The following is a 20,635-nucleotide window of genomic DNA, read 5'->3' as shown; positions in this document are numbered from 1 at the left end:
TTTTCTTTTACACAATTACTGCTGCGAGCCCAGTATAAAACTACAAAGCAATTTATAAAGATTTTGTCGGTCAACGACTGTACTAGGAGCCATCTATATTCATCTTGCCTATAGTACTTCTATAATCTTCAATAAGATCTTAACCGGTACTACATTTTTAACCTTCACTACTTTTTTTTTTTTAGATAACCACACCAAGCATTATCTGGAGAGAATCTATAGATATTTTACAGATGGTATCAGCAAAGACAAAGATAAATGTTTTGAAAATCTTACTAAATCTTGTTATCAGAAAAATACATTTTTTAAAAATCGATCTTTCATGCTTGGCACTTGGAGGTTGCAATTACGACAAATGCAGCAAAAGACTTCTTTCCGGCAAAGACTTTTGATTTGGACCCATCAAGGGTACCTAGCTATAGCTATAGCTCATACAAAACAGAGAGCATGATCAATCTATGTTGGAGTTAATGCACAAAATTATTAGCATGTCATGGACTTTTCATGAAGTTCGTACCATTGCTTTCTATCCACGTGTTTTTCACATGCTATCGACTAGTTGTTCATGTTACGTGATTATCGTACTAAAGCTTTCAATAGAGCCAGAAATGACAACCAAAACAGATATACATGAAAAACTTATCATCACAATGGGATCCAAACTAATAAACAAGACGATGATATTGATAGCAATCGTTCCACAAGCAACACCAAGATCATGCTTTTTATCATGCTATCTTTCTTTGTGTCCTTTGTCTTCTTCTTCTTTTTGTCATGCTTTCTTTTCTTTTCTTTTTTATTTCTTCCAAGAATATTATGGATAATATGCTTATTTCATGCAATATAATTATGAACATATACAGCCCACGCTTAACCATTTTGAATTATATTAATATTTCCACGGCCAACTTCTTTGATGTGTCACCCATGCCAGTGGCGGCTCTAGCATTATTTTTTAGCGGGTTCAATAAGAAATATAAATTATATAAAATTTTAAACAAAAGATAAATTAAATATATCGACATAACAAAAACAAAAAATCTTTAATACATAAAGTTTTATAATTACCTTCTATAATGTTTCATATCTTGAAATTATTGCATGATATCTTCATTATCAATCCTATTAGCTACATATGTTTCAATGTACAGAGTCAAGTAATCATTTATCCACTAATTTCTCATTTGATTGATTTATTTAAAATTTCTTAAAATCTAAATGAGCTTTTTCTAAGGTTTAAGATTAGTAGATTCTACTTTTGTTGTTGGGCTAATTAATTTTTTTTTTCCCAGATTTTAGATCAAATTGATTTGTCATTAAGATTTTTCTTTGGGTTTAAAAATGTTAAGATATTATTAAGATGATTATATTTAAATTTATTTCAATTGGACTTAAGGTTAGGGAGTTCAAACTTTTATTTTAAGTGTCAAAACAGGAAAAATAAAATAAAAAATATTATAATAAATTTTTTTTTTTTGGGTTCAATTCAGGGGGTTCATTTGAACCCCCTGGGCTCCACCTGACCCATGCATGCCTGAAAACAACCTTCTAGGAAAGAGTGAGAGAAATCGGTAATTTTTTTTTTTTTTTTTTTTTTTTTCAGATAACCGATAGAATTTTATTAAAATGTGAAGTAAAGTATACGTATACAACTTAAAAAACAGGAACTCAAGCAAGCTGAGCTTGTTCCCGATAGTAGGACAAGAGAAATCAGTAATAAAAACAGAAAGAAGGAGAAGAAAAAGGGAGAGAAGGGAATTAAACCCTTATGATCCTCTAATTATGCCTAACTTTTTGCTTAATTAAGTCATAATTCATCAATGATAGAGTCAATTTGATCCAGTCATTACGATAGTTCTGAATCAAAAGCCTCACATTTCTTCCTGTATGAGGACATTTCATGAATCTACCACAAAGCATTACTGATATGAGTGCCCAATTAATATTTAATGCACGTTTTTAACATTAACTTAATTGACATTGTTCTATTGGGCTGAGCATATTCTTGGCAATAACTTTCATTATCAGTTTTCAAAAATCTTATAACCTAGTGATTTTGTCCGATTCTTCACAAAAAGAAATATAATTTAGGTTCAAATTCCCCCTTTGCATTTGTAAGAAAGAAAATATTATAGTATTCTTCTACCACTACACTTTTATTAGAACCTACTTTGTGGTATCCTTAAGTTTTAACTACCCTAGCTTCTTTTTCTTCTTTTTTCTTTCTTTTTTTTTTTTTTTTTAATTATTATTATCTTTTTTTTTTTTTAAATAAGTAGAACCCTAGCTTCTTTAATTGAAAAGGAAATAATAAAGAAAACGATGTAAACATATTTTTGACAACTTGTCGATATGAAGATTTCTTTTGGGATAATTATTGGGTATTCTCGGAGTGCAATAAATGCGTACTCATCCCTCTTACATAACTGTGAGTCTCACTAATTAAATTTATAGTAGGACTCACAATTCATGTGAAATGGAAAAGTACGCAATTATGGTACTCTGGAAATATTCAATAATTTTCTTTCTTTTGGACACATTGCCTTTGCTTTCCAGGTGGCATATATATATATATACTTTGGACATATATATCACCTCCAGTAAATTAAAAATCAGGTTGTCCATATCCAAAACTCCTAAGTTTCATGGAAACTATTGTGCACAAACCACTTCATTGTCTTACATTAGTTACATGCGACATGTTAAATATTTTAATTCAAGGGTGGACTCTTCAATGTGAAATTTTTGTGAGGACCATGAGCCATCTTCGCTCTTAAAAAATTATAAATGTCTTGCAAATAAGTGTAAATCTGAACAAACTTTTAGGAAATCATACTTTGTGAAATTTTGTACGTTTTCAAGTGTATAGGGCTTGATATCTGTCGTCCTCAATAGGGTCAAAAATTTTGTGTTGCGCAATGACATTGCCTTTGTCCATTTCTTTTGTTAATTAGGTCCACTTCTGAGTCAAGGCACTGTGTATATTTCATATATATGTAGATGCTTCGAATATTCTATGGATGCTTTCATGACATTTTATTTTGATTCAAATTATTACACTTATTCAACAATACTTCAGCTGTGCTACAATGACTTTTATGTATTATTATTTCATACTAAAATTTGTCCACTAGGTAAACGTTCGCAAAGTTATATATGCCCTAAAGCCAACCAAGGAATACGATAATTCTACTTCTATAAAATGATGAAAATACCTTTTGTTTTTTAAAAAAAATGGGTAAACTACATATTTAGTCCCTAACTTTTATGCTGAATATCAATTTGGTCCCTAACCTTTCAAATATGTCAATTTGGTCCCCAACCTTTTGGTATTGTGTCAAAATGGTTTCTACCTTTAAATAGTAGATGGAAAATACTGATGTGGCTAATGATTAAAATAAAATATTGATTTTAGGCAACCTAAGATTGCCATTTGGACTGCCATGTCAGCCTAAAAAAAAAAAAAAACAAATAACACGAGGCTTATTAATCTCTTTTTTATTTTTGCTCATTGTCCTTTTTATACTTTAGTGTTGTTGCAGTTCTATTTTCTAAAAACATCATTTTAATTTTGGTTTAATTCTGATTGACATGCCTTGTTTAATTGAAGACCAAATGCTGGGTTTGTTCTTCAACAGCCATGAATTCTTAAAACAATCCAACAGCTCTGTCGCCACCAAGAAATCGTATCAACCCCATAAATTCCAAAGCCCACAACTATAATCCCCAAAATTTGCTGCCTAATCTAATCCTCAAATCCAACCAAAAATTACCCTTCGTCGCTACTCAAACCACCGCTGCAAAACCCCGTCAAACCCACAATGAAACCTCAACTGATACGTGCCCATGACTCTTTATTCCATTAGATGAATCACCCAAATCTTCCATCCTATCTTGAGTCTATGCTAGCAATTAAAGCAGAGAGAGAGAGAGAGAGAGAGAGAGAGAGAGAGAGAGAGAGAGAGAGAGAGAGAGAGAGAGAGAGATGGTTTTCACTGTTTGGCCGCTTTCTCTCTCTTTTGCTGTTTGGTCTTCTCCTCCACCTTTTTCTCTCTCTGGCAACAAGGCTCGCCTCTCAATTTCGTTGTTTGGCCACCACAACCATCTCCTTGAATCAACGAGATGGTTTTCACTTTTCATCTTTAGGCCATTTGGTTGTCGTCCATGGTTGTTTGGTCATTTGGTTGCTTATTTATTAATTGGAAGAGAGGTGGAGGAGTTAATATGTGTTGTTTGGCTCAGTTTAAGTTTTGTTGATGTTGATTTGGACTGTATCGTCATGATGTATGTGAAGAGGTTGATTTTGGAGAAAGAGCAAGGAAGAAAAAAAAATTAGTGGGACGATTTAGGTTGAAAGGAACATAGACAGAGGAAGAAAAATAGTAAAGGCATAGTTGATTTGGATCGGAGAGGAACATCGAACAAATGAAGAAAAAATAATAAATAATGAACAAAATAATAATTCAAAAGTTGAAATATTGAGTTTTCTAAACTGGGATGTTTTATTTATTTATTTTATCTTTTTATGTTAGGTTGAGGTAGCAGTCCAAGTGGCAGTCTTATGTGGCCTAAAATCAATATTTTATATTGAACATTAGCCACGTCAACATTTTCCATCTACTATTTAATGATAGGGACCATTTTGATACAATACCAAAATGTTAGGGATCAAATTGACACATATGAAAGGTTAGGGACCAAATTGACATTCAGCATAAAGATTAGAGATCAAATATGTAGTTTACCCAAAAAAAAATTATCATGCAAGAAGGATACTTAATTTTTTGACAAACTATATATAGAATATAATATAAGGGAGGCTTATGTTTTCCATTTTCATTTTTTGGTCGTGCAATGAGAAGGTTGCCCTCAAAGGATGCTCATGTAGAAATACATTAACAGCAACACTTCAAGACTTCCAGTACCTCATGGATGCCTCATTTCCAAAAACTAAATCATGGTTAAAATATATATATATATATATATATACATATATACATATAATGCCAAGTGAGTTTATTTATAGTGGAGATCAAATTTGATCACAAATCATTTATTCAACAATAAGAGATTTTACGAATTAAACCATGTGAAACCAAGAATGTTAATTGAAATGCAAACAACTTAAGTGTTGGAGAGGAATGTGAAAAGAATGAAGCAATCAATATGATAAGTATAAGTTTACATGGACAAGATTTAAACAAGCCATTAAGTGGGAAAAGATGAAAAATACATACTATAGTCCAAGAAGCCCCAAACCTACTGTGGACTCATCTATTTGTAGAGCAAACAAATCAACTCTAGAATTAGTTAGGGTTCTCAAGTACATAAACCTTACATTCATTGTAATACAAATTTAGTAATATAGAGATGTAATTGTTAAGGGTTTTCACTTAAAAACGCATTCCGTTAACTTGAACCAGGAAAAAAATTTGTGTTTCACTCTTTTTTTTTTCCTCTTTCAGTCTCTCAATCAATCTCAATCAATCAACAACTTAGACAAGTATCAAGATATAATGGCATATAAAAAACGTTTAGGTGTGTTGTCAATTTCCACTAGTGATTAAAATAAATCACACAAAACACCTTAAATATAAATAAGAAGTCTTTTTACAAGAAAATTGTATATAGAAGATAATAGCTGACAAGTACAAAATCTATTTGTTATTAATCTGGATTGACGCCATAGCCGCTAAAAATTTGATCTTATACTAAATGTTTAAAACATAATGGGACCACATTTAGATGGGACAACAAGGATAGATTGGTTGGTTCTTTTGTACTTTCTCTTTCAGCCGCTAAAATCGGAACAAAACTCTGTTAGTCAATCATATACAATATTGTTAGAGTGTTAGGATTTTTTTTTTTTTTTTTTTTTGGGGGGGGGGGGGGGGGGATTTGACGTTATAGTTTATACCCTCTCATACTTGGAGGCTTATCATGAAAGACTACGTTTGCAAATTAATTTGCATGTAAATTTTTCTTTTTCTTGTATAGGTTTATCTGATCATGTGGAGTAACATGCTTTTATTTTTGCAAAAGAACTCAATTCTACATCCCCAGAAAGTTGGATCGTTTGCTTATTTTCCCAACTTAATTGCCGTGTGTATGCTTAGTGAAGGCACATTTACTCTGAAATCATTTGTTGGGATAGCGAAAATTATGATATTTTGTTGTGCAATTGGTGCATACAAACTTGAAGATATTACACATACATTTAGCGGAAGTAGTACACATATATTAACATTAAGTGCCCTTGTACCCACACATATATATATATATATATATATATATATATATGGAAGAGGGTTATACATTAGTAGAAACAAGACACACACATTATCATTAACAGCCTAGCTAGCTAATGATTCAACCTCAACATATTGAGGTTTATACGTACATTAACCTTAATAACTAACAGCCTAGTGACTAAACCCACATATATATTAAGGGTTACATTTAGGTGAAAGATAATTAAGACAAACACCAGCATTAATACAATTTATGCTGCCTATTTAATTATAACGTGCAAATTTCTCATGTACGCCTTGGGTTCACCTTAACAGTAAGAGGGTTTGCCATTTCACATGAAAGCTTCAACACTTCAGAGAGATCCACTGGGGTTTGATCAGATTTCACCCACTCAAATTCATGCAACAAAGTTGCTACCCAAAAAGTCACTGTGGTCAAACCCAATGCCTTTCCGGGGCAAGTCCTCCGACCCGCCCCGAACGGAGCTAGCCTCAGATCCGACCCCATGATAGAAAACTCCACGTCTGCGTCCTTGCACACAAATCTCTCTGGCAAAAACTCAAGTGGGTCCGACCACACTTGTGGGTCCCTTGTAATAGCCCACATGTTAACCATGGCTGTGGTCCCTGCAGGCACATGATAGCCATCAACTATAGTATCCTCAATGGCCAAGCGGGCCCATGATAGAAGTGGGCCCGGTGGGTGTAGCCTAAGAACTTCTTTCACCACAGCTGGCAAGTAAACCATGGATTGAATATCTGATTCTTTCAACGGTCTTGATCTTCCCACGACTCGATCGAGCTCATCGTGCACTTTTGATTGGACATCAGGATGAAGTACCATCCTGGCTAGTATCCACTCAATCAAAACAGCCACAGTATCCGTTCCTCTGAAAATCATCTCCTGTAATGAAGGACCATATAATGAATGAAGACAATAGTTAGCATTATATTAAACAATCATAATGGCTCTTTTAGTTGCTGAAACGTTGCAGTAAAATAAAAACGTTACTACCAAGAATCTTAACCCCGGCCCATTGAAGCTACACTTTCCTAGTAAATGAATCTCACAGTTTTTTTAGCACTAAAAATAGTTAAAAAATAACACGTTTGTCATGAATACATACTATAACTTAGGACAGGAATTCAACATCAAAAATAATATTGGAGATTCCCTTCTCTCTCACTTAGTACGTAATTGCAAATCTCACTGATCAAATTCATAGTTTGATTCACCGTCTACGTGAACACGTGAGAAGAAATACTTTGTCAGTATGTACCTAATAATCTTTCGTAGGTAATACTGATTAATCTATTAAAATCCATTAACAAGCCTCATAACCAAAACATTTTGTAATGAAAAAAAGAAAAAGAAAAAGAAAAAGAAATATTCAGATAGAATAATATTAGAATATAGTGTTTGTTGCTTACCCAAAGTACAGCAACCATATCGGATTCAGAGAGTTTATCAGGCCCCTGAAGAGAGAGAAGAACGTCCACAAAATCATGGTTTCTTTGACCGGTTTGCTCTTTATGCTCTTGGATAATCCGGTTGACGAACCGGTTCACTCTAGGAACAATATTGGAGCATCTGAATCTGATTCCCTGAAGGTCAAGACCAGCAATCCAAGGAAGGTGATCAGACCAGTTAAGCTTTCCCAACAAGTCGTAACCTTCAGACACAAGCTGGCTCAGTTCCTCAGTTTCACTATCGAGCTGTGAAAGGTCATAGTTTCGTCCAAACGTCGAGCACATCATGTTGTTAAGCGAAGCTCGTTTGAGTATGTCACGAACAGAGAACTCACGGCCAGAGTTACTACTATTACATGCAATCATGGTCGTGGAAACCATTTGGGATGCGATTTTTGACCTCTGAGCCTCAGAAGCGTTGATTTGTTTGGTACAAAACAGGTGTGTGGAAGCGATTCTTCTCAAAGTTCTCCAATAAACCCCATAGGGAGCAAAACCAATCGCTCTGTTGAACATTAAACTGTAAGCAGACTCTTTCACTGGACGATCAGCGAAGACTGAGCTGTTCAAGATTTCTTTAGCTACGTCTGGACTGCTCGTTATGATGAAACGAGTTTCACCAACACTAAAAGCCATGAGTCTCTTAGCGTTGCACCACTCAGCAGCTTTGGTTAGCTTGTGGTGAGCTAGGTTAACCATAAGGCTCATGCTTCCAATCACTGGAAGCCCACGAGGTCCTGGTATTGGCTTAATATTCTTAGCTGATGATCTCTTCCACCAATACTTTCCCCAAGCTGGGCCTCCAGGACAATAAGCCCAGTAACACAAAGCCAAGGTCAGCCATGTTATGCAAAGAAAGACAACACCCAAAATGGTGTATTCAGAAGAGAGAGCTTTGCATTTAGAAGCAAGAGCTAAAACCCACAAAGTATCAACCTGTGTCTCCATGATAGAAGAGAGAAAAGAAAGGCAAAGATGGAATGGAGAGCAAGAATATGTGTGTCTGTGTGTGTGGGTTTCCTTATTTGGGTTAGACTAAGAAGTGGGAAGTTCAAAGCTTTATATAGAGTAGTTAGGGGTAGTTTGGGAAGGTTTGTTTATTCAAAGCTCACAAAAGTGTAACCGTTAAAAACGAGGTAGCAAGGGTATGCGTTAATGTTATTGATCGTTTAACGGAAAATACTTGGCAGTTATAGAAATAGGTTTGTGGCGCCGCCTCTGCGTCGTAACGGAAACGAAAGGGTAGTCCGTAGTAGTTGTAGTAGTGGTGCTGAATAGACAGATAGACACCCACCCACGCTTATTTAAAACGCGTGGAATATACCTCCAATTTTTTTTTTTTTGGCAATGGTAAGTAAGGAATATATCTCAGCTTTTTTTTAGAAACAAATACACACAAATGAGAGGGAAAGAGGTTCTAATATAAAGATACACCACAAATCCATTCAAAAGTCATGATAAAGAATATACCTCAACCGGTTGTAGAGAAAAATCTGTATAATATGGTAAGTTATTGTTTTATTTTTCATTTTTAAAGCTTAAATGGTTAAAGTTGTTGGATATGGACTATTTTATATTATTTTACATACTCACCAACTATAATATTACACACTCACCAACTAAAATCGTGTTTTTGAAATGTGTGTAAAACTATGTAAAATAATTTATGTTTAATAAACATTAATATTTTTTTAAGAAACAATAGAATTTTAATTTATAGTAAATATTAATTAGTATTTGGTGTAAGTATGACTTGAACTTCAAATCTTTTTACGCGTTGAGTAAATTGAAACCTATAAATTAATGTGTATTTAATCAATGTTCCATTATATTGTGTTTTTCTTTTTTTGAAAAAAAAAAGTTCATATTATATATTTAGAGTTTGTTTAGGATCTGCTTATTTTGCTGAAACTAAAAACTTTTGATAGAAAGTACTGTAGATAAAAGTAAAAATTAACTGAAATAGTATAGTAAGACTCATGAATAGTATTAAAAAGTACAGTAGGACCCATGAATAGTAGCAAAAATAAACTAAATAGTTAAATAAGTTGGAAAAAATAATTTTTAACAAATGCACACTTAAGGTTTTGTTTGGAATCTGTTTATTTTGCTGAAACTGAAAACTTTTTACTGAAAGTATTGTAAATTAAGATAAAAGTTAGTTGAAATAGTATAATGAGACTCATAAATAGTACCAAAAAGTACAGTGAGATCCATAAATAGTAGCAAAAATAAGCTGAATAGGAAAATAAATTGACAAAATTAATCATGCCAAACTGACACTTAAATGGTTATAAAATAAAATAAAAATGGAATTTTTTTTAAGAAGGAATAAAAAAAATGTAACTTGTTACTCATAATAATGTTTATTAATATTAGCCTTTGTTTTTGGAAAAAACTTAAATAGTCTCGGAGCATTGCTCCGGGACTATGTAAGAATTGCCCTTTGTTTTTAGGGCACTCCTTAATGAGACAATATGGAATGACAGGCACTTTTCTCTCTTAAAATCTGGGCCTTCTTGCTTTTAGGCCATGATGCATGACTAGATATTGGTCGTGCAACCCCATGTTGTCCCAACTTGTAAGCATGTTGTGTGATTTCGTATGACTAGTCATTCTCTCATAGATAAAGATTCGTTTTGTACACTGTAATGATTATTATATGAGAATAGGAATAAGTATTTCAAGAAATATATTAAGTTGAAATGTAATAAGTATTATTATTCATTAGTTTGGTAACTATTTAAGAATAGAATCCTGAATATACATCCACAATTTAGTAAAGTATAAAAAGAAGGTGTATTTAAATCATTTTTAAGTCAAATTTCCTAAAATATACTTATTTTAGGGTGTTCAAAATAGAGCTAATAATTAATAATAAGGAAAATTTATTTTCTTTCCTTTTAAAGATGTGGCAACTAATGGCTTTTTAGGAAATTTTAAAAAAAAGTTATTACATAAGATGAAGGAATAAATATTTAGTACTTTTGATAAAGAATAATTATCCCTCATTTTGAAAAATAGCTATTGTGGGGGCCAGTTAATTAGGAAGTACTGTTAAGACAGTATTAACTGGGCCTATGGCCCGATCCGAGGACGTTAGACCATCCGAGGAGGTCCAAATAAGATTATAAGGAGAACAGAATGAAGAGAGGAGTGGAGACAATATGAGATAAGTCCAACAAGCGTTCGAGGATAAAAGTCATCTCAACAACATGTGTTCGAGGTCAGTTCAAGTGCCATATCGTCATGGACTTATTTCGAAGTTACATCATCACTAAGAGTTAGACGTCGGATAAGGGATAAGGACAAAAAATATCTTCAAAAAGCTGTTACCTCCGCATTAAATGACTCCCAACCAACTCTCTGGCCGCATTAATGTGAAAGTAATGTCTGAACAGTGATCAAACAACCTCATAGCTACTAGTTGATGGTTCTGGGAAGTGCTGGATGGGACAGGAAGGAGTTCCCCGAATCTAACCTACACGTGTGTGGTAGGGGTGACACCAAGACCGGAATATATAACGTGAAAAGATGTACTAAAGAAAGGGGGGTAGAAAAATAAAAGGATTATCTAAGATCAGGACTGGGACTCTTGTACAATTTTTTTTGTTCAAAAAAACCATATGATACATCCTACTTGGTCTATTCCGAGGATAGATTTTCTAATCTTGCTTATGTCTTACAGTCTTAAACCACTAAATCTAATCGTTTTTCTTCTGGGATAAATCTAGTTCTTCCATCCACGCTCTACAAATTTATTATTTGAGCCACTTGGGTTTGAGACCAATCTAGTTTTGGGACCAATCCTATTTCAGTCCTTACAGCTATTCATAAGGAATAACTATTCATTGTAATAAAAACATAACTAAACAACCGAATAGTGATGTCATAGTAATATTTATTACATTATAGTGTCTATTACAGTCTACCAAACGTGCCCTGACTTTTAAGTGAGTGAGTCATGAGGTAATATTTATGCTCTCATACTCATAGTGGTACCATAACTTCCGGTCGTTAAGTAATTAATTAATTATAAAGACTTTAAGAATTTCATCATGTAATTAATTAATATATACGTTTTCTAGTAATCTAATGATGATTATAGATTACACAATGCGTAACTCTTCTTCATGCATCTCTCTAGTATAACAGTTAAAGATACATTTTTGTTAACTCTCATTTTGGTAGATCAGATTAGCAAAGTAGATGGTTTTGCAAGTTACATCACAATAATAGTGCCTTCAATTGATTTTTAATACATGGTTTTACAATACCTTATTAGGTTAAAAAGAATAATAAATTTATGCAAATAAAAGAATTAATTAACTATTGAATAAAAAAATAGGCAAAAATGCAAAACTGACCCTCTAACTTTCAATCTTTTTTATTTCAGTCCTCTAACTTTCAGTTTTGTCAATTCAGTTCTCTAACTTTCAATTGCTATCAATTTGGTATCTCGTTAAACCCCAGTTATGTCCTGCTATTAATTGAGCCAAAATGACGCCGTTTTGGCTCTTTGTTTTTTATAATAAATTTCAAAATTTAAAGAAAATAAACTGAAATTAAAAAAATTAAAAAAATTAAAAAAAAAAAACAGATTACAAAGTTGCTGAGGAAATTGAACTCCAAGAAAATAAAAGGGGAAAAAAATGGCGAAACATGAAGAGCTACCAATCCCAGTGTTCTTGTCACTTGAGCTAGTGTACGACAACAGTTCTCAAGTTGAAGAAGCTCAGCTTCGTTTTGACAATTTCAAGTCCAAGTTTGTCCAAGTTTTCGGTCACGCTCCTCATGTTTTCGCTCATGCTTTAAGTGTGTGCATTTATCAGTGTTTGGTTGTTGAGAAAGTGTTTATAAAATACCAAAATCAAAATTTAGAGAGAGAGAGAGAGAAAAAAAAAACTCTGTTTGGTTGCTTCGAAACTCTGTGATAAGAAAAAATCAACTTTGTTTTTAAATCTCATTATACTATTGAAAACGACTCTAATCTCTCTCAATCCGACTCAATTTCTCTCTCAAACAGACTCAGTCTCTCTCTTTCAAATTGTCGACCAGCATAATCATTTCCCAAATTTCTCAAAGTTAGGGATTTGGGTGTGGAGTGATTCCTCAGTTTTGATTTCAGCTAAATGTTTTCTTTTTCTTTTTCTTTTTTTTAATATCAATTTTTTTCATTAAATTCTGATATTTATTAAAAAAAAAGAAAAAGAGTCAAAGCGACGTCGTTTTGGCTCAATTAATGGCAGAACATAACTGGAATTTAACGGAGTACCAAATTGATAGCAATTGAAAGTTAGAGGACTGAATTGACAAAATTGAAAATTAGAGGACTGAAATGAAAAAGACTGAAAGTTAGAGGGTTAGTTTTGCATTTTTGCCAAAAAAAATAAGTAACTAAGCATAGAGTCTTATATCTCAATGGCATAGTTTGACCTTTTTTATTAGGAAATGTTCAAATTCCCCTCCTGCATTATTTTAACTATTAAGTTATTAAAAGAAAGGAAATTAATTAGTGTGGTTGATGGGCTAATAGCATGATATGATACTGCCTCATATGCAAGGTTGATATAGGGGATTTAATTTATATCTTACTCATAACAAAAATAAAATAAAAAACTAGTGTTACTTTACTTAATTTGACTAAAGCAAAAAAAGAAAATGCTTCATTTGAAAGGAAAATGAGATAAAAGAGAATAAAAGTATGAGCTAGCTAGGCAGATGACAATGGCATAGACCTTTTCCTCTCCTCTCTTACCTTCCACCTCTTCTTCTTTGAACCAAATAAGCGTTAAACTTCAAAATCCCTATAACCAAAGTATGTATGCAGGAATACAACATTTGTTGACAATTCACAACAATTATCATCATCACAAATCTTCTCACAAAAAAAAAAAAAAAAAAAAAAAAACTCTTCACAAATTACCTTCGTGTTTATTTTTAAATTTATGTATCGCAACTCCAAACCCAAAGTATAAACTAGGCACATGAGAATGGTACAAACCCATAAGGCTTTACCTTTTAAGTGTGTCAAGCCACTCTAAAGTTCTTTCGTTATTCTTTAAAAGGGATTAAGTAATGTAATAAACTGCAACCTTAAGGGAATAGTGTGTCTATGTGAATGGGTACGATCATGTTAATTACCTCTCAAAATAAGTAATTCAAATGGTGGTATTTGATCCCCTAGATCGAAGGTTTTGAATTTCACTTATTTTTTTTTATGGAAAAATAAGAAAATTATAGTAAAAATGAAATAATTTACACTGTTAAAGCACAAAAGGAAAGTTATATGAACATGAGAAATCTTAATTCTAAAAGCTAGAATTATTGATACTAGTTTAACTCATATTATCCAAGAAAAACAAGTTTATAACATATTGGCAAAAATAAACTATATCAAAAAAGCATCAATTTTACAAATTATACATGCATGCACAAGCTTGAATTTAGGGTTGGATAGATGATCCTAACACTAAAACTTTGTGTTTATTGAATATTCTTTTGGAAACAAAAAGAGTTGACAGTCCAAGATTAATTAATCTCCCATAAATTAATAATTAAATAAAAAATCTCCAAAAATTACAATCGACACAAAAGTTGTTAAATTTAAAATCTTTATATAACCGCATAGCAAATGTGTCTGATATTTATTACAATCAAACATAATATTCCATTCACACCTAATATCCCTTTCACATACATCTAAACTTGATACTCTTCAAAATCGGAAATAGATATAATATGGGGGGTGAGCTTGATAGCTCAGTAAGTAACCATTGTATCAAGCATAAATACAATAAAATAGATAAAATAAACTATTAACAAGACAAAACTCATAGGCTTAGAAATTATATCTCAGTTCAATTAAAATTGGACAAAACATTTAAAATGAATTCCAAAACATCAAAAATTTCATTGGACTTCAAACGATATCCATACCCATATCCTATCAGATTTCATATTTTTATAATTTTTATGATTATGGTCACACTGTATCATCAGATTTCATATTTTTTACAATTTTTATAATTATGGTCACATTGTATCCCCATTACCAGGCCAAGAATCATGCATTGGCCTCGTATTATTCCCTATGAGAAACTAGTTTTTGTTCATTTACAAGTAGTAAAACCCTCATAGCTGAATTTAAAGCATAGTCAAATTATACAAATAATTTTTAGACTTTGACCCGAGTTTTTTTTTTTTTTTTTTTTTTGGAGAAACAAACACATACACACCCAACTTTGATCCGAGTTTGAAGGAAATAGAAACTTTTTAAATAATCAATGGAATCAAATACATTTATAGTATTCAATTTTTTTTTCTTTAAATAATCGTAGCTAGAAAACTTAACCACAGAGAAAGGAAGAATTAATTAATACAACATTTTATTTCAAGTAAAATATAACTAGTCAAGAAAATTGTTATTTACCTTAAGTAATGCCTACTTCAAAAACTCTTACTCTTGCAATTCTTTAAGAACACTCCAACATAACTTAAAATCCCTCATAATTAATTGAATTACAAAAAAGGTGTAAACAAATACTAAAATAATTTTCCATAGAGTTTAACTATTTTTTAATCACCAAATCAATAATAAAAAAGGAATTTGTAGAATGCTTACCTCAAGAATCTAAAAATAATAATAATAATAATAATAATAATAATCAAGTCTTCTTCGTCTAAAATTATTTGAATAAAAAATAACTAATGATTTTAGAAGAGGCCTTTTGTGGAATCCTCCCTAGAAAGTCAAATGACCAACTTGATCCTTAAAAGACAAATTTGTCCCTGACTTCATTAGCATCGTTACTTTAGCCCAGACCCTTCTCTTCTCCTTATCTCAGACTCAAACCCTTTTCCTCTCTCTCTGTCAAACCTCTAGCTCTTTCTTCTTCTTCTTTTCTCTCTCACCCACGATAGCTCCCTCTCTCTCACCCACACCCACGATAGCTAAAGACTCTCTCTTTCATGACAAAAACCCATGATTTTCCACTATCGACTTCCACTCTCTCTCCGAATTAGTGCCATGGAGACATTTGGCTAGGGATTTTCAAGCTTCGCATCACCACTGCTACTATTGCTCCTTGCCAATAGCTCTAATTTGGTGCCAAACGTGTTTGGGTATTTTTTTCTGGGTTTAGGTCTCTGTTTTTAGGTTTAGGTCTTTGTTTGTGTTTAGGTTTGTGTGCCAAATGTCAAGGGAATGTTTGGCAAAGACCCACAAGCTTCAACACCACCACTGATTGCCACCAATCTCTATCCTCTTTCTCTATTCTATTTTTTATTTTTTATTTATTTCTCTTTTGGTTTGGTTCTTTGTTGGTTTGGGTCTTGGTCAATTTAGGGATTGGGTTTTCTTATGTAATATAAGGATTTGGTGATTTTTGATTTCGGTTTGAAAGGAGGTTTAGGTATGGTCATTTGCAGATTTATGGGTATTTTTTTATTTAGGGTTTGTCTCAAAATGACTCTAATATGATGGTTTTTTTGGTGCATGCATATGAATCTGCGTGTATGATTAGTAATATAGGATGATTTTTGGGGGGTTTTAGGTTTTAGAATTTATATGGCTATGTGTGTATCAGTGTATATTTGTGTTCTACGACATGGTATAGTCGTGTAGTGTGATTTGTGCTCAAATCCATGCTCATTTAGTGTAATCATAGTGAATAGAACTCAAAGATCTTAGCATGTAATAAACATTTACCGAGAAGAGAAAATATGAGAGAAGAGGGTGAAGAGAGGGGTCTGAGATGAGAAAGAGAAGAGTGAATAGAATGTGAGAATAAAGTAATTGTGCTAAACGGAGTCAAGGATAAAATTGTCTTTTAAGGACCAAATTGGTCATTTTTTTTAAAGTCTTAAACTTAATTGATACTAGTATGTAACCCATGCTTATACACAGGAATGAAGAATCATAGTGGTGTCATTGATATTAGCTTGAGTTATTAAACATATAGGACATAGTTTGATCAGTACATTTGGAGGTACCAAAATAGTTTCTTTTATTTTTTTTTAATTTTTTTTTTCAATTTTCATGATATTGATTATGCTAAGTTTCTCATTACACTATTATTATGTATATGATTTTGAAAAACACTATCGAATCTACATATACAATATCAATTCACAATTATTGTTTGTGAAATTATACTAAATACAAACACAAAATAAAATAATAAATTGGTCAAATAATATCTTTTAAATTGAATGAGGAAAGGTATATGAGATTGTTCAGCTCAATTACAGTTTGTTACGTTCAATATCTTCGTATACAAAAATCTAAATAGAAATTGTGTAAAAAAAAAAAATCGTTAGTTCAGAGAAAAAATAATAACAAAATTCTTAACAGTTTAATTTTTATGGAAAGCTAACAAAAGCAAAATCCAATTTTGATTATAATTGAATTTTCTATAAACTATGGTTTAATATTTATATATATAACCTAGATAGTAATGGACCGATACATAGTCATGGTATATTACATAAACTACTTATAAATTTATATTGTTTTTAGTTATATAATTAGGTTTTTTTGTGGTTTATTTATATTAGACTCATCATTTTCTATACTTAATTAACTCATTTGGCACAAAATTTAAAAGAACTTAGATGGGATACATAACGCAATATTAAACTCTAATTGAAATTCAATTTTTATACTAAATGTTGAATTAAGTCACTTGACACAAAAATTTAAACTTTAAATTAGATGGGTTACGTGGTATAAAATTAGACTCTAATTGAATTTTAGCTTAAATTCTAATTAAATTTTCTCTTAATTTTACCTATTAATAAATAAATATATATATATATATATATATATAAATTAGTCAAACCTTAAGGTAGTTTAGTAAAATTTATCTTTTTATCTACGTTTCTAAAAACCGGGCATGACACAAGCTAGCTAGGTGCTTGGCTTTGTCATTTCGTTTTTTTGATGGGACAAGGGAGTTACGCGCACGTTTTTGCAAGTTGCTAAATAGAAACAGGTTTTTCAACTGAAAGAAAAACAAATAAATTTGGTTGGTAGCGGGGGACAATGTTAAAACGTGTCCATCTGCATGTATTTTTGTCACTTTTCGGAGACCATCATTAGTGGTCTAGTAACTAGGAACTAGGACCGTACATAGCAAAGACAATGCTGTTTCTGTCTGACTCTGACAACTTCTGTTCACACGTGTCCATTTGCATGAATTTTTTGGTACCTTTCGAGCACCATTAATTACTAGGCTAGTAGTCTCTAGTATTTGGACCTCCGCGATTGATCAGTCCCACGTGGGACCTTGCTGTCCGACAAATTGTCCTAATTTGACGTAGGAAAAAAATGATTAAGAGCATGTTTAGTAGACTTTAATAGGTGTTGTAATGTAAAAATTATTTATATATATATTTTTTTGAAATGAAATTATTCTTATGGTTTAGTTATTCTTTAGTTTAGTTATATTTTTATTATAAGGAATAATCATTCCATTTTAAAATGTTGTATTAGGTATTCTTTAATAAGTGTAATAATTTCAAAACTTAATATATTTCCAAATAAACAAATTTTTCATATACATCTAACAATTATAAAAATAAAAATTCATAAAAAATAACATATATCTATCTTAAATTTAAAAATAACAATTTTTAAGGAAATATAATTGTATGAGTAAAATATTTCCTAAAATAAATGTTAAGTTTTATTATAATGTTATAACTCACAATCAAACTAATGAATATGTTTAGTTATTACATTACAACACACTTTATTACTAGTAATAAATATTACAATTCCTGTTGTAATCCCTATTCAGTGTACCAAACGTACCCTAAGTATTTTGTTGGTTAATGAATACCCTTAAAACATTTATCAATTGATATTTTGAAGAAATTTTTGATGTTATTTTTATGAAAAATATAAAAATTTGTCAAAAAATTAGTTTTTTTTTTCAAATTTCTACAAATATTTTCTAAACTAATGCCTTTAGGTAGGAATAGCATTACTTGTTATCTAGGGGGTTCAAATAATATAGTGCCAATGGGTTACATTTTTTTCATCTAGTTTAATATATTTTTATAAAAATAATGAAAACTAAGTAAAAATTAAAAAAAATGTTATACAAATTTAACAAAATAAACTGGTCACACCTAACTACATTGACAATTGATAATGAACTATCATATAACGATTTCAAATTATAAAAACTCATAAAAGGAAATTGTAAAACTTCATGTATTTGATTTTTTTTTTTTGGCAATAACTTGATATATTCAAGTTCACTTTTTATCAAATTTTGTTAATTACCCCCCTAAAAAAAACTCTTAGAGCCACCATTGCCCTTAGTGTACTCACTCTTCTTGTATTCATAATAGATTTCATTATGAATATTGTTAAGTTGTGATTTTTTATAGAGTTTTTTTTACTGTTGGATTTATTTCATGCCAAATTTTTTTAATTCAATCCATTTATTTCCTTATATGTTGTGGGGCTTCAATGTGTTTGGGTCGGTTTATAGTTCGTAAATAATTACACATTCAGTAAAACTCAAGATTGACTCACAAGTGACTCAGGACTAAATTACCTGTGAGTTAACATATGAGGAGCACATAAGAAAAAGTTCAAAAGTTTGTTGGAGCATAATTAAGTGACTCGCAAGTGTGCCTACCCATGAGTTACACTAACAACTCATCTTCTAGAAGCAACAATCCCTCTATTTTCTTACACTATATATATCCTAATTCTTAGGAAATTATAAGGAGAATTTTAAAGAGAAAACCCTAAAAACACCATTGGAGAGCTAGTGAATTTGAGCCTACAAATTCCTACCCAATTCCCATAGTTTTTCTCTACTCGATCTCTTCCTTCTCCCATTGTTATATCTTGAGAGGAAATTAAACCAAACACAACCTACACATCAACTGAGTGTTAAGAGTGTCTTGGTTTGTTGGGAAGCATTGGAGCTTAGCCAAATTTAACCGGTAAGGCTTGGCGGTGCAATCGGTCTATGTTGCAAGATCTGAAAAGTCAGATAATAAAAGACTTCGAGAAGTCCGTTGATAACTAAAGCTTGGAGGGCTTAAGTGTAGTGGATCTTTTAGGGTTTTCTTGTTATCCTTGTACTCCAACTCATCCTCTTAGTGGATCATTTTGGCTTGTCGGCTCTTGGAGAGACTTTTCCGTTGAGTTCTCCATTTCCTCTTCGACAACACATACGGTATTGTCTTTGGTTTACATCCTCTTTACTTACTGCATTTACTTGTTGGCATAGTTCAATTATGTTATCCATGCAATTGTTGAGTTCTTAATTTGGTTAATTAATTGGCTAAGTACATAAAATTTGCTTTAATTATGTTTAGCCTAAACTTTATTAAGCCGTAATTAAAATTGGGGGGAGGGGGTCTGAATCAACACTTAGTGTTTGGCTAGTGGACTTTAAAATAGTTAATTACTTTTTTATTTTTCCATAAAAGGTTTCCTAAAATGGTTTACTAATTTATGCCATAAGGGCACACGTTAGTAAAACCCTTAAAATATAATTAATGAAATGTATCATGATTGCTAGAAGACAAAGCAATATGTCATGATACTTTAAGAACACCTAATAATTACACCTAACAAATCTTGTAAATCACCAACATATCATTGCCCAAAATGTTTAGAGACACATACCTTGCCACAACTTATAGACATGTTAAGTGGTGATTGAATTAATTTTTATAAGTATTAATGGTAGTCCCATGTATAAGTGATATAATCCAATCACACATTAATAAATGTGCAAGTTATGACCAAGTATGTGTGGCAAAATGTGCTTTTAGGGTAGGGATTGGGTCTAATACTCAGTGTCATGATACTCTAAGAACACCTAATAATTACACCTAACAAATCTTGTAAATCACCAACATATCATCGCCCAAAAAGTTTA

The 20,635-nt window shown here is 31.8% G+C and overlaps 1 protein-coding gene across 1 annotated transcript; it reads right to left on the bottom strand.

Annotated features, from left to right (window-relative positions):
- Positions 1 to 6,322: 6,322 nt before the first annotated feature.
- On the bottom strand, positions 6,323 to 8,885 carry LOC115975185 (cytochrome P450 78A9-like). The gene is made up of 2 exons (XM_031095881.1): positions 7,683 to 8,885; positions 6,323 to 7,155 (listed from the first exon to the last, which is right to left on the bottom strand). The coding sequence occupies exons 1-2, from the start codon at positions 8,667 to 8,669 to the stop codon at positions 6,538 to 6,540; spliced, it is 1,605 nt and encodes a 534-aa protein (XP_030951741.1). The 5' UTR covers positions 8,670 to 8,885; the 3' UTR covers positions 6,323 to 6,537.
- Positions 8,886 to 20,635: the final 11,750 nt, after the last annotated feature.

This window comes from Quercus lobata, chromosome 2 (genome assembly GCF_001633185.2).
Source record: "Quercus lobata isolate SW786 chromosome 2, ValleyOak3.0 Primary Assembly, whole genome shotgun sequence".
Lineage (NCBI taxonomy): Eukaryota > Viridiplantae > Streptophyta > Magnoliopsida > Fagales > Fagaceae > Quercus > Quercus lobata.
The sequence above is the reverse complement of the archived record's forward strand: the minus strand, read 5'-3'. Positions and strand labels throughout refer to the sequence as shown.